The 14,882-nt window shown below is 44.3% G+C and overlaps 2 protein-coding genes across 2 annotated transcripts; both read right to left on the bottom strand.

Annotated features, from left to right (window-relative positions):
* Window positions 1-308: 308 nt before the first annotated feature.
* LOC5508824 (adhesion G protein-coupled receptor L4) lies at window positions 309-5,791 on the bottom strand. Its single transcript, XM_048734238.1, has 10 exons — window positions 5,699-5,791; window positions 4,647-4,705; window positions 4,363-4,495; window positions 3,902-4,005; window positions 3,209-3,311; window positions 2,633-2,783; window positions 2,265-2,349; window positions 2,105-2,171; window positions 959-1,047; window positions 309-482 (listed from the first exon to the last, which is right to left on the bottom strand). Exons 1-10 carry the CDS (start codon window positions 5,720-5,722, stop codon window positions 335-337), a joined length of 963 nt encoding a protein of 320 aa, XP_048590195.1. The 5' UTR covers window positions 5,723-5,791; the 3' UTR covers window positions 309-334.
* Window positions 5,792-10,486: 4,695 nt separating this feature from the next.
* LOC116612217 lies at window positions 10,487-13,989 on the bottom strand. Its single transcript, XM_048734236.1, has 2 exons — window positions 12,660-13,989; window positions 10,487-12,522 (listed from the first exon to the last, which is right to left on the bottom strand). The coding sequence occupies exons 1-2, from the start codon at window positions 13,810-13,812 to the stop codon at window positions 11,465-11,467; spliced, it is 2,211 nt and encodes a 736-aa protein (XP_048590193.1). The 5' UTR covers window positions 13,813-13,989; the 3' UTR covers window positions 10,487-11,464.
* Between the last annotated feature and the right edge of the window lie 893 nt (window positions 13,990-14,882).

Below are 14,882 nucleotides of genomic sequence, written 5' to 3'. Positions count from 1 at the left end.
CGTGATTTTTGTATTCCATCATTCTTCCATTTGTTTGTCGATTAAAGTCGCATTTGTTACCAGTTCACTTCCGGTCGATTACGTAACGATCTCAGATTATTTTTAACGTAAAACGCGAAAAATATTTCAAAATTGTAGAAGCCAGTGTGTCTATTGGAAGTTTCTTAGAGGATTTGATCGACAATTTAGAGCGGATGGCCTGTTTAATAGTGCGGATTCTAATAGATTCTTTTGTCTCTTGTCGGTTGGGGTTTCCGTCCGACCTTCGGAAGTAATGTGGTGACAAAGCAGCTTGAAACCAACAAATCGTAGGTCAATCTCACTTCTCAGTCAGTCAGTAAACCTCACTTATTACCTGCACAGAGTTGAGTATTGTAAACAGGTACATGGTAACCACGCCTGCATCCAGCATGTTGATGAATCCAATAGACCACGTGATCCCCAGGACGGGGAAGAGCACAAGGCACGCCTTCAGGTTACGCCTGGAATCATGGGAAATTCACATTTTGGCTCTCTTAGACAACAGCCTATGTAGTCTAGCACCCGCGGGAAGGCGTGCGTGACGCCAAGTGCGTCTGCTATAAGAAGATTACATCCCATGAGAGGGAAAAGTAGACTCACACTAGTAAGTCTATTTGGTTCTATTTGTAAAGCCACAAACGCCGTGTCGTCTAGCCATTTGTCAATGATGGCTTTAAAATCCGTCACTACTGGAACGATATTATGTCTTATAGCCTACTACTACATCAACCAATCAGAATACAGAATCACACTAGCATGTCTATTTGGCCTATTTGTACACTTCCAAGCCGTCTAGCCATATGCCATTTGATAGATTGCCTTACTAGGTCGACCAATCAGAATGCCGTATTTAAAACAGACCAAATGGCGAGAAAAGTTAAAGTTAACTGTCCACTGCCCCATACGGAGAAAAAAGATGATGATTAAGCTGACTTACACTATGGAGTAGCTATCCTGCGCTCTTTTCTGTCTCTTGCTTATGTTGGATAACTCCTTTAGGACGCGAAAGAATATGCTGCTGTTGATCTGAAAAATAAGGCAGAGCCAAAATGAGACAATGCTTTGATATAGATTTGAGACAGGAGAGATCGAGAGATCTTCACAATAGAACTGTAATGCTGTTGATCTGAAAGAGAAATAAAAGAAAGCATCTAAACGTTGACAATACTTACTGCAATAACGATTACAGTACCACAGGCATCCCGTGTAGAATTAAGCTTACCACAATAACGGGTGTTGCCGGTAGGACAAAAGTCCATGGTACCACAGGCATCCATGTTTATCATGTATACAGTATACTCACCACAATAAATAGCGCTGCGGGTACACAAAAGGCGCCATGGTACCATAGGTACCCCATGTGTATGTATACTTCCCAGAATAACGAGTGTTGCCGGTACGACAAAAGTCCACGGTACCACAGGCATCCCATGTATACATGAAACTTACAACAATAACGAGTGCTGCTGTTACGATAAAAGTTCACATATCAATATTCAGGTGACCTTAAAACCCGCTCGGGCAATCTCTTGGAGGCCTGGGTCTAAGGACGATTTGACCAAGCGAGCAAGTTTTGCTTCAAATTTTTTCCGCGAGTCTCAAATTGACAGGAATCAGTATTTTTCAACATGTTTTCTGGAGATCGGGGAGCGGGAAAACTTCAGCTCTTCTAAATATGGGCATCTATGCCCATATAAGGCAATACATACGAAGGACACTATCCGTGGGAAATATGTTTGATATGGACAACACGGTACCACAGGTATCCCATGTATATGCTTACCACAATAACAAGTGCTGCGGGTACGACAACAGTCCAGGTGACGCGGTACCACAGGTGTCCCATGTATATGCTTACCACAATAACAAGTGCTGCTGTTACGATAAAAGTTCAGACAACACGGTACCACAGGTATCCCATGTATATGCTTACTACAATAACAAGTGCTGCGGGTACGACAACAGTCCAGGTGACGCGGTACCACAGGTGTCCCATGTATATGCTTACCACAATAACAAGTGCTGCGGGCACGACAACAGTCCAGGTGACACGGTTCCACAGGTATCCCATGTATATGCTTACCACAATAACGAGTGCTGCGGGCACGACAACAGTCCAGATGACATGGTGATTGTACGATATCCAGCAACTATACCAACAAAAAAAGATAGCAAATGGGTACATTTGACAATAAAGACATTGATAAAACCACACACCGTTTCTTTTACCACGTGACACTTACGCTTTTAATTGAGTGTAGCTCTGAATACCTCGAGGGCTCCCACCGACAACGGCAAGTGAGATCCCAACCACGAGAACCGGGATACCTGTGGAAATTACGTCATTTTTCGTTAAACATATCACGAGATGACATTACTACATTGTGACGTGATATTTTAACACTAGTGATACAACTCCATCCCATGCGGCCGCATGACGTCACTTAAACCTACTTATATGACGTAGCTAACCTACCTATATGACGTCGTCATTTTTATGCGGAAACAGGACGTCACAAATTCCATCCAGGCGAATAGATTGCATGTTACCATATGACGTCACTTACCAACAAATGACGTCATTTCTATGTAATCACATGACGTCACTCACCCCAGGCGAATAGGTAGCACAGTTTGAGGTTCATGTCGGCGTTGTAGACGCGCACGAGCTGTAAATAGAGTTGGATTCCCTCCAACAACATCCAGAATAACGCGGCCATGAGGAACAACTGAAGCATTGCTGCCGCTGTCACGCAAACAATCTGCGAAATAAATAAACACGAGAAATATAGATATTGCGTGGCGTAACACCGTCATGCATACCGCACGGGAATTATAGCATGAGTAAAATATCCGCGTGACATGCTAGTGCCACATACAACCTGAGACAAACGTTACACTGGAAAACATATCAGGAGTATGCGTGACAAGGAATCGTTACGCGCTCTGCCTGAGAAATATGACATCAGCAAAATATGCATTGGTGACCTAACGTCACGCACACAGCCTTGAACACAGGCAATTTTAGGGTTTCGTGACGCTGTGGTGGTTGCGTGACGCTAACACTTTTGTTACACGGCACTGTCGGCAAACTGCCTAGAATTGTAGGCATTGCGTGACACTAACCCGTCACGCTAACTGTAATGGTGTTGAATATGAATATGGGGTTGCGTTACATGTCACTTACTGTGTATCGTGTGGCGTCAATCGCGGTGAGGAACAAGAGATGAGCCGCCCACAGCGAGAACACGAGGTTCACTCGAATCTGCGTCTGCTGGCATGTGCGGTCACTACAAAATAAAACAATAAATATATGACAACTTTGGATAAAAGGATTATGTTGGGGCTTCGCTTCTAGGTTTACTGGAATCTGCGTCTGCTGGCATGTGCGGTCACTACAGAATAACAATAAATATATGACAACTTTGGATAAAAGGATTATGTTGGGGCATCGCTTCTGGGTTCACTCGAATCTGTGTCTGCTGGCACGTGCGATCGCTACAAAATAAAACAATAAATATATGACAATCTTTGAAAGTTCAGTTTAGTTTGATTGCTATTATGTCCTATAACCTTCTTCTGAAATGACAATACAGCTTGAAACCAGCAAATCGTAGGTCAATCTCACTTGCCAGTACTTGTAAACTGCTACAGTGTCTGTAGCCTTTACAAAATAGTAGAATTTCAGCCTGTTGGTAAGCGTTAGTTGATGTTCATTGAAAAAAAGAACAAACTTGTACACAAACAAATTAGTAGTCCTGATTTTTCGGCTCAAAGTTTTAAGTTCAGAAACTAGAATATGCCCCATTGTACCACCTTGTTATATAGAGATCAGTTATTTATTGCAGTTACCCTGTGTTAACCACGTGTTAACCCTTACGTGAGCAGCAGATAAGCCAAGATGGTGAGAGTGGTGCCGAGCAGAGAGAGACTGAGTCCGATATACGCCAGCAGGTCAAGGACGAACAAGTCGGTGGGCGATATCTGGTGAAATTGATTCAAAATACACAAGTGCATTCTTAAAGTGACCTGAATGCTTCATCAGAGAATGAATAGACCCTTACATGCTTATACTCAAAGACCTTGTGGTTTTAACATGAACAATTCTAGGGATTAGCACACGCAGCCCTTCTCCTCACCCTTAAACCTCCCATAGTACCCCCACAGGGGAGCTTAATCTTGCATCTCCAACGTTAAGTTTGTGAACCTCTGCCCCCTTAGTTCAAGTGATAGCTATCCCTGCCCACGCCCACTTAGTTCATAGGGAAAGCTTTGGAGAAGCTTGCATCAGAATTGGGAAATCCTCCATGTGATAGATCCCCCCCCCTCCTTAGTACATACGGGAGGTTTTGGAGTAACTTGCATCAGTATCGCAAAGTTTGTCAAATGGCTGCAGCTACATGTGGTCACGTGATTGTCAGATGAGACCGCTGTACATCCTTCCGTTGACCATGAGCCAGAGGAGGATATCGAACTATAAAAAAGGCAACCAGAAAATCATGTAGGCTACCGCCAAAACACGTGTAGCGCGCGAAAAGTTCGCAGGAATAAAAGATATAAGCTGATATGTCTCCTACTTTAGCCAGGCCTTTTGCTTAGGGACAGTGCTGTTGTTGTATAAATACCTTGTAGTGAATTTCCAAAATGCACAATAACGCTGAACTTGCCCTGAGAAAATCCTATCCTGCAAGTTCAAGCCACACTCAGTCATATATCAGCCCCTGATACGATCAGTACGTATCAGGGGCTCATACTTATCAAGGGCTCATGCTTATCAGGGGCTCATACTTATCAGGGGCTCATACTTATCAGGGGCTCATACTTATCAGGGGCTCATGCTTATCAGGGGCTCATACTTTTCAGGGGCTCATACTTATCAGGGGCTCATACTTTTCAGGGGCTCATACTTATCCGGGGCTCATACTTATCAGGAGCCCATACTTATCAGGGGCTCATACTTATCAGGGGCTCATACTTATCAGGGGCTCATACTTATCAGGGGCTCATACTTATCAGGGGCTCATACTTATTAGGGGCTCATACTTATCAGGGGCTCATACTTATCAGGGGCTCATACTTATCAAGGGCTCATGCTTATCAGGGGCTCATACTTATCAGGGGCTCGTAATATAGGGGCTGAGCCACTGGTAATATCACATGCTCAAGTCCAAATTACACTCATTCATAACATAGAAGTATCCCTGATTCTTGAGGCGTTTAGGGTTAAATATAGAAATTTCTAGAAATTGATAGCAGGAGGCGCTGCTTTCTTCCGAAAATTGGGGTTAGGGGTGGGGGGCACTCGATTCCCTGTACGCCGATAGTTGCTGCTTAATTTTTTTTATATTTTTGTTGCATATGATGAAGAAAACGTTGTCGTTTTGGGGGTCTCGTACCGAGGAATTTTAGTTTCTTTTTAGATACTTAAGATACATAATCCTCTGTTGACTCAAGATGGTCACTGTCACTGTTTTTCCCTTCTGATTACAAGTCATAAAGTTTACGGAGCACCTGCGGTACGGCAACCTTAAAATTGACTAAAATCGCGCTGTTTTTTTTTTTCCAAATAAGGAATATGTTTGTCAAAAACAACAATATTTGGCTATTTTTTCTTGATATGGAGGGGGGAGGAAGTAAAGAAATAAAAACTCTCAAAATTATGATATCTTTACCATACCTTACGGCTGTAGTTAAAAGTCATGGTCACGTTTTTCTTGAGAACACTTCTTGGGTTTGGATGAAGCACTAGCGATAGTATGTGACTGTCAATCGATCTGTAGATAAAGGAAAAACATCACACGACTAAATTTGGCGGCTTTTTCCTTCCTTGCATAAGCTATGAACAAAGCTATCTATTAGAATTCTGAAAAATTCTAATTCTAATTTTTAAAATTTTTATCACTGACCTTTCAATACTGCTGGCGGTGGGTAGGGTTTGTTTGAAGCTTTTTAAGGCCACAGCAAGGATCACCGAACCTGCCAAGAAAATAATTTTCACATGGGCGGATCCAGGAGTTTTCGAAAGGGGGTAGGTGGGGTGGGGGGGGGGGGGGGGGGGGTTGGACACCAATATCTATAAAACATATGACGGAGGGAGAGAAATTTGTGAAGTTTAACTCCCATACATTTCTTCTGAAATTTTGGTCCGAAAAGGGATGGTAGGAAGGGGAAGGGCCTTCTGTACCCCTTTTCATCCGCCACTGTATCCAGTCTTGCTTTAACTTTATAACACTTTTTTTATTGCATTACCCCTCTATTTGTCGATCCCTTGGGTCCGCCACTGATGCAACAACCTCTTGTTGTCAATATTGCAGAAGGTTAAAAGAAGGGTAATTAAGCTCATATTTGGCCTGTTCGTTTATGTGTAGTACAGCAACCTTGTTTCCTCGGTAATTCATCAGCACATCACAAAACCACCTCTGTATTCGGTTTTCCTTGATTATAGCATTTCATTATTGCGTTAGCTCTCCTTTCGTCGATCCCATGGCTGCGCCCCTGACGTAATTTCTTGTCGTCGATGCTCTTCTAGGCTCACTAAGCTTTATAATAGTCTGTTCGTTTATATGTAGTACAGTATAGTATCCTCGGTAGTACATCACAAAATCTATCACTGCAAACTAACCGTAGTCCATGTTCTGCCAGGGTAACTTAGCTTGCGTATGGCCTGTTATTTTATGTGTTGTATCGTCGGTAATTCATCATTACATCACGGAACTTATCTTTGCGGGCTTACCGTTGTCCATGTTCTGCCAGGGTACGTTGGCTTGTATTGTCAGCTCGTTGATATTGTTTCTGTAACTAAACTGGAAATCACTTGCTTGCTCCGGAATAAAAACCTTTTGCAATATCATATCTAGAAAAAGAAGGGAGTGATAAGAAAAAATAAAACCACCCAGCTCCTTAATCGCTCTATCGCTTCAAGCGCAAGAAAATTCTACTAGCATCTATTAGCTGCATTTTGTTCATGTTTAGCTAGCCAAATCTACAACGTTGAAAAAAGAAAGACGCCACCCATGTTTATCATATTCGCTAACACAAATAACAGCCTCAAAGGCATTACTTTTGCCATTATCACATTTTCGTTCCCAAATCTTAGCCTCGTTTCCAGGCGTATCTATGCTGCGCGGTCACGGTCACGCGAGACTAGTTCCAGTACCACGCGATTAACCAGCCTTTTTGTTTTTTAAATGGCGGCTTTTTACCGGCGAACTGTCACATTTTGGCAAATGCTAAGAAAACTAGCGCAAAGCTAAGGCTATAATTTTCTTTATGACTTCCTCATTTTTTCAAACAAATCTTTTATAATTTGTACAGTATGGTTTTAATGCTGTACAGTCAAAACAGCGACTGAAGTCAGCCTTTCGTACCTTCAATCGAGCGATTCAACACTAAGATTAACTTGGTTCTCGCCAGAGCACGCGCATGCGCATACGTTATTCAGCGCTTTCAATTCGAATGAGTATAGCTGAACGAGAGTAGGCTGGTGACGAGACTAACAACGTCAACAACCAAGAACCACGACAACAACAAACTAACACAGCAACTACAAACAACGAGGACAATAACAAGCAGCCACGACAACAACAACAAAAACATCAAACAACAATAACAACGACAAACAACCACGATAACGTCAGTTGCATAAAAAAAATTCATTCACATGACCTATTCCAGTGGAAACTTTGTAGATTCTTGGGCTCGTCTTATTCAGGTGTTTAGCGCCATACTCAACCGCGAACTTCTCGAAGGTTCTAGAAGCATTCATCAAAGTGCTTAGGGCCAGACCTGAGTCAATATGAGGTTCGTTTATAAGACTTGTGATGTTGTCAACAACTACCACGGCCTCCTGTACACGGAGAAGGAAAAGAAGGTGGCGTTAATGGTGGATTATAACTTCCCAGACGATAAATAAACAATTACCTGCAACGTACTGCCCAGGTCCGTAGGTAACCAAGCCAGCCTTCGTATCAAATCGCTCACCTGAAATTTGTTTATTTATTTGTAGTATTTATCCAAGTGTATATCAAACCTGCCTCATCTCGATCTCTGGTCTAAAGCTAAAGCCAAACTTCTCTCCTTTCATCTTTCCAGGCCCGTACCCAGGATTTTTGTTGTTTTTTTTTTAATCTAATTCGCTTGTACTTTTATTGTTTTGTGTACAAATAGCACGTATATTGCGAACCGGAAATGGACTTTCCGCCGTTACACCCCCAGCCCCACCCCTCTTGGTACGGGCCTGCTTCCCCCTTTTTCCTGTTCGTCTCTCTCTTTCCAACATCCTCCCTATTCAGATTGATATATCTAATATACTTTTTAAAATTAATCGCTTTTATTACCTTTGTTATCCAGCTTGTAGTAGGAGGTTCATTACAGCTGTTGTAGATATAACGAGAAGTGGCACTTGAAGACATTATATCAACTTTTGTCACACTCTCAGTTTGGCGGCTACTTGATGCAGAAACAGTTGTTTTAGATTCCGAAGAGGTAGTTGTTTTTTTGTGATAATGATAGTGATGTTGATGATAGTGATGTTAATGGTGATGTTGATGATGGTGATGGTGATGGTGATGGTGATGGTGATGGTGCTGGTGCTGGTGCTGGTGCTGGTGATGGTGATGGTGATGGTGATGGTGATGGTGATGGTGATGGTGATGGTGATGGTGATGGTGATGGTGATGGTGATGGTGATGGTGATGGTGATGGTGATGGTGATGGTGATGGTGATGGTGATGGTGATGGTGATGGTGATGGTGATGGTGATGGTGATGGTGATGGTGATGGTGATGGTGATGGTGTTTTATTTGCTAGTAATGTCGTTCCTTCGAATGCCTCTGTTGTTGATGTGGTTACTGCAACTATAATTTGTGTTGATAGTACTTCTATTTGTATTACTTCTATCGCAAAAGCTGTTGTTGTTGTTATAGTCATCGAAAGACCTGTCGGTGTTGACGACATTGATATCTCACTTGTATTTGTTGATGATGCTGTTAGAATAGAAAACATAGTTACAAATTGTTTATTCCATTGAGAGCTCACTAATAGCTAATAAGAGTGATGGATGGGGAAATATCACATATCACCAAGACACCATGATGAAAGAATACGAATCCAATGGGTCTCTTGATATCACATGCTGTAGAAGAAAGGTTTTCCACATTTATCTCCGTATGACACACTTTTATGTGCTCAGAGGTTTTTCTTAAAAATTTGTCAGTGACTGATTTTGTATCTTTTTAGGTGACTACCGATTGATACGCATCTACTCATACACCCTTTGTCCAGTCATTTCAAAGAATTTACAACATAAACGTTTTCTGCGCGGCGGAGCGCAGCGACAGGGTACTGAATTACCTCTTATTTTAGAATATGTCAGCGCGTAAATTTCAGTTTAAAATTTAAGACATAGTCTAGATAAACAGAAACATTAAGAAAATATTGGGGGCAAAGCTACACGCCTAATGGTCATTTCCTTATAGTATTTTTTATATTGGGGGGGGGGGGGGGGGGTGTCGCCAGTCCCCCCTATCACCTCTACGGTCCTTCAAAGGCTTACCGTTAGACGGTTTCTGACAAATGTAACGCGAAGCCTTGCATATATCACAACCAAGCAAAATATTTGATGCAGACATGAAATAAAGGTAGCCACAGCTACCAAGTGAACTTAATGGTAAGTAAGTTCCATCCAACCAGTACACGCCAGAACTGTTTCTCACCAGTCCCACGTGATACCTGCTAGCACTGAAAGAGCCGTATATGATTCCATTGATATCCGAGAACACTTGTGTAAAGCCATAGCCTGGCGGCTTTACAAACAGCTGAGCTCCGCCCTCAAAACATCTCAACTTTGCTTCGTCAAAATTCATTGCAGTGTCGTTGCTCACAAAATAACATGTGTCTGTCAAATTGTTGAATTGCCATGGTGATGTACACGGTTCTGCTTTTATTATTAGGCAGTTAAAAGCTGCAAAGAATATAAAACTGTTTATCATTTTGACGTTCACAATGCCTCAAATTTCACTGGAACCCGGATTTCTTTACATCGAGCGACACCAAATAGTCTTGGCGAGGACTGCGAGAATGATGACAAACATAGATTCCACCCCCCCCCCCCCCTCCTGCCCCGGCCTACATCACCAGTCTCCAGCAAATCCTGCGTACGCAGTTGATAAGTGCTTCTCTTCTTCTATCTTTACTTTGCGCAATGTTATTGTCTAACTTTTTTTCGCGACTAGAAAATTTTGAAAATAGACCTTTTGAAATCTCTTTAAAAAAAGGTTAAAACAAGCACATCGAAAGGCGATCTCTTGAAATACACCTGTTGATTTTTTAAAGACTTTTCACTTAATTTCAAAAAAATAAAAACGTGGTATGAATCAACACAAGGCTGAAAAGGTATGTTTAATGTCGCTTTACGCGTGAAAAGGAAATGCCCGCTTTGCAACGCAATGAATACACTAGGCACGACTATGGCAGAATATGGGGGGAGACAGACCGATCGAAAGCGAGTTAGCGTGACGTGACGACTAGCGCGTGACGTAGCAACTGTAGTGTAAGCATATGACCTTTAGGCCTCACTCATCTCCCCTACACTCCGCGTGAAGGATCGGACGAGAGTATTGGCTGGTCCACAAACGCACAAGCACACCTTATAGCAAACAAACCCCGCTTGGGGAAGTCGTCAGACAAAACTAACCGCAGACTCTCGGAGATACTCCCCGGTTTATTACAATAATAAAGCAATGATTAAGTTAATACTTGTTTACAGTTGATCGCCAAGCTAACACTGCCTGTACACACAAAGAAACCTGTCAGTAAAAGGGAGGGAGGGTGGGCAAATGTTTCTTTACAGTACCCGTAGCTTATGAAGCGAAAGAGCGAATGACTTTACTTTAGGTGTGGCGCTTTATATAGGTAGATAGCGACCAATAAGAATTAAGAACGTGTATAGTAAGGTATCTCACGTGAAACATATTGAGTAATACCTGTGCTATCGTAGCATGATACGTGTACTCGTACGATATCATTTACGAGTGACCTTTGAGCCTGGCTCCGGCTCCATTAACTGAAATTACCGTCCCTAGTGGTGACGGTAATTTTGGATTAATGTCGCTTTACGCGTGAAAAGGAAATGCCCGCTTTGCAACGCAATGAATACACTAGGCACGACTATGGCAGAATATGGGGGGAGACAGACCGATCGAAAGCGAGTTAGCGTGACGTGACGACTAGCGCGTGACGTAGCAACTGTAGTGTAAGCATATGACCTTTAGGCCTCACTCATCTCCCCTACACTCCGCGTGAAGGATCGGACGAGAGTATTGGCTGGTCCACAAACGCACAAGCACACCTTATAGCAAACAAACCCCGCTTGGGGAAGTCGTCAGACAGAACTAACCGCCACAAGATGCAGAATGCATCCCCCCAAGCGCAATAACAACAATGCTTAAGTCAGAGTGACAGGCTGGACTATCGCCATTTTTGGTGCAGCAGTTAATAAAATGTTTTGTGGTGTACGTACGTAAAGCTGGTAGCAATCAGAGGACCAACGACCAAGCACTTTGATAAGCCAGTCGGGCAGGCCTGCAGCGGCAGCGCAGCTTGCCGCCCCAATTCTAAATGAGTGCCCCTTTAAACTGCTATGAGGAAGGCCGCAAGCGCGTGCTGCGTCTCTAAGAATGCTAGAGACCAATGACCGAGTTAGGTATTTACCGGAACGAAACCGAAAAAGTGGTCCTGTTGTGTACCCACAGATGCGAACAAACTCTTGCATGGCGGACACGGCGCATAGGTCGCAACCGGAGCGTGCGATTGTCAAAACGGTGCCTTGCCTGAAAGGGTCGGTTTTTGATGCCTTAATGGCGACTTTCATGTAAAGCGGTGCTAAAGGGTTAGGGTGGAAATTTATGTCGACTGGAGATAAGTTATAAACTATGTCAAAGTTGCGTACGCCCGGGCAAGTAAACTCACTACAACGTAAAAAACCAAAAAAGGCAAGTGTGAATGCCGCCCAAATCATATGGAAATCATGTGCGCTTAGCCAGCTAAGCAAAACCGGACGAATGGCTTTTAAGAGCTGTGGAGTTACGGGTTGACGAGCTGTTTTGTGCTGACCCTGCACCCGTAAAATGCCCCGCAAAACCTTGTTTAAAATTAGGCGACCCTGTATAGGGTCCTGGAATCCGTTTTCGATGTGCATGTTGCGAACGGCCGCCAAGTATGTGCGAATAGTACCGTGCTTTACTCTACGCGCGAGAAAGGTAACAAAATAGATAAGAGTACTCTCACTAGCTGGGAGAATGTCCCCGTGGCTGTCAAAAAGCCTATTCATGAGGCAGAAGTCAATGAACTGTTTCTCGCCTGCGTGATAAGTGCGCTTGGTGTTGATAGCAAGGGCCTTATCAGCGTAGTGTTTCACCTCGCGCGTTAGAGGGTCATTAGCGAAGGCGGGATGACACAAGGGGTCTGGTCCGCGGCCGGTGCGAGCTCTCTGAATCGTGCCATCTGAAACCGAGAAAGTGCATCAGAAATGCCGTTGGAATGACCTGGTACGAAGCGACAACGTACAACAAAATTGTGAGCCATGGAAATGCCTACTAAGTGACGCATAAGTGACATAATTTTGGGCGCTTTTGAGTGACCTGTGTTGACAATGTGAACGACTGATTGATTGTCACACCAGAACTGAATTCGCTTGCCCGAGAACTCGGAGCGCCATAGGGAGCAGGCTACTACTATAGGAAATAATTCTTGCCATTCGATACTAATGCCTGTCTTTTTGGATATGGCGAGGTGAGGCGGCCATCGGCCTTGGAACCAGCGCCCAGAGAAGTAACCGCCGAAACCGATACTACCGCTAACGTCGGAATAGAGTTCCATATCCGGGCTGGTACGGATTGCTTCTTCGAGGAAGAAAGCTTTGCCGTTCCAGTTCTCCGTAAACTGCTGCCAAATTGCTAAATCCTGAAAGAAACCGTGGCTCAATTTGACGTGATGAAATCGGTGATTTACCCGACGCGTGAGATCTATGATGCGCTGAAGGAAAGTTCTACCCGGAACAACAACGCGGCAGGCGAATTGCAAAGTGCCGATTAAGGATTGAAGCTCTATGAGGCGAGCGGAACGCTTTCGCTTGAAATCCCGCAAGGATGCTTTAAGACGTTCTAATTTATCGGAAGGTAAGCGCGCCTCCATACGTAGGGTATCGAGCTCGATTCCCATGAATTCAAGTGTTGTACTAGGACCGATTGTTTTGGAAGCCACAACAGGGGCCCCCACTGAGATAAAGAATTTAAGCAGTCTTGTGAAACTCTCTAAACAACCTAGTTTAGATGACTCCGCTACAAAGAAGTCATCCAATATGTGAATAACATTACGAACGTTGTAATTATGTTTAAGAACCCACTCTAGCGCTTCGGAGAGTTGATTAAATAAAAACGGCGCCGAGCGTAAACCAAAAGGCAAATATAAATCCACATAATAACGAGACTCCCAACGGACCCCCAGTAAATTCCAGTCGTTCGGGTGTATTGGAATTAGACGAAACGCCGATTTGAGGTCGGTTTTTGCCATAAAGGCACCTTTGCCGAGTGAGGTGAGAATGCTAATAGCGTCGTCCACTCTAACGTACTGGAGTGAGTAAGGGTCTTTAGGAATTCCATCGTTAATGCTATCTCCCTCGGGGAAAGATAAATGATAAATAGTGCGCCAGTCGGCCGAATGTTTTTTGGGCACTACCCCAACTGGGTGGCATTGAAAGTTAGGTAATGGGGGCGCGGAGAACGGGCCTGCCATACGACCTAAGTTGACCTCTTTTTCTATGTTTTTTGAAATTATCTCAGGGTGCACCCGAGCTGAAATCAGATTAGGTGAAACACGAGACTTTTGGGTGCCATCAAAACCAATGCGGGCACCGAAACGTAACGAATTAAGTAGGGAAGTCACGAATTCCCGATCTGAATGGGAAGATAGTTCCTGCTCTAGAAGATCTATTTTAATCGGTGTACTTATTGTTGCCTTTCTTTTACTGTGCAGCTGGGCGACCCGGAGCTTGGCTTCTGTTGCCTTGGCGCTGGCCTGCGGAGATTCCGGCGCGACACTGGTGAGCGGGATGGGAGTCGGCGCATTTTTGGCAAACGTGAGGGTAGATGCAGGCTTGACGGGAACAGCCGGTGACTCGGTTGAAGTCGAAGCACACGTTGTTACGAGGAATGCGCGGTGAGCGGTGTGTGGCGAGGCGGTGTTGACCAGAAGGGCAGTCTTCGGAGCGATGGCAGGGGCTGGAACACGAAGCGCAGTGCGGTTTAGCCAACCCGGCGAATGTTACCGTCCACAGTTCAAGATTGACACGATCCCAGGGAATTGAGCGATCCTGAGCGGCATAGCGGCGAAAGTTCTCATCGTATGTGAGCCACGCAAAACCCCGGTATTTTGCCGCCGCGGATGAAATGATCGCTTGGTATTGGATCATCTCCCGGGCCCGTCTTGGGAATGCCGTGACGATCGTAAGCGCATACCGCGTGTATGCGATGACCCATTTATAGAAGGAGTCTATGCTCTGTCGTTTATTGCGCAAGAGCCTGACGCTCTCCGAGTTCTCGGCGAAACCAAGTTGGAATTCGGGCCCGGCGTGCGCAAGATTATCGGGAAGAAGGAGAGCAAGATCGATATACTCACCCCGAGTAATCTTGCCCTCTAGTGCCTCGTCCAATGGGCGATCGAGACCCAAGGGAGACGCCGAGCCAGGAGTGGCTTCGCTTGCGACGACTGGTGGTGATGGAGTGTCCTGTTGTGGTGGTCGCCAACTTGCGAGAGCGTCGGACACAGTTTTCCGTATTACCGACAGCTGGGCTTCAGAAAAACCG

This window comes from Nematostella vectensis, chromosome 11 (genome assembly GCF_932526225.1).
Source record: "Nematostella vectensis chromosome 11, jaNemVect1.1, whole genome shotgun sequence".
NCBI lineage: Eukaryota > Metazoa > Cnidaria > Anthozoa > Actiniaria > Edwardsiidae > Nematostella > Nematostella vectensis.
Note: the sequence above shows the minus strand (reverse complement) of the source record. Positions and strands in the feature narration are given on the sequence as shown.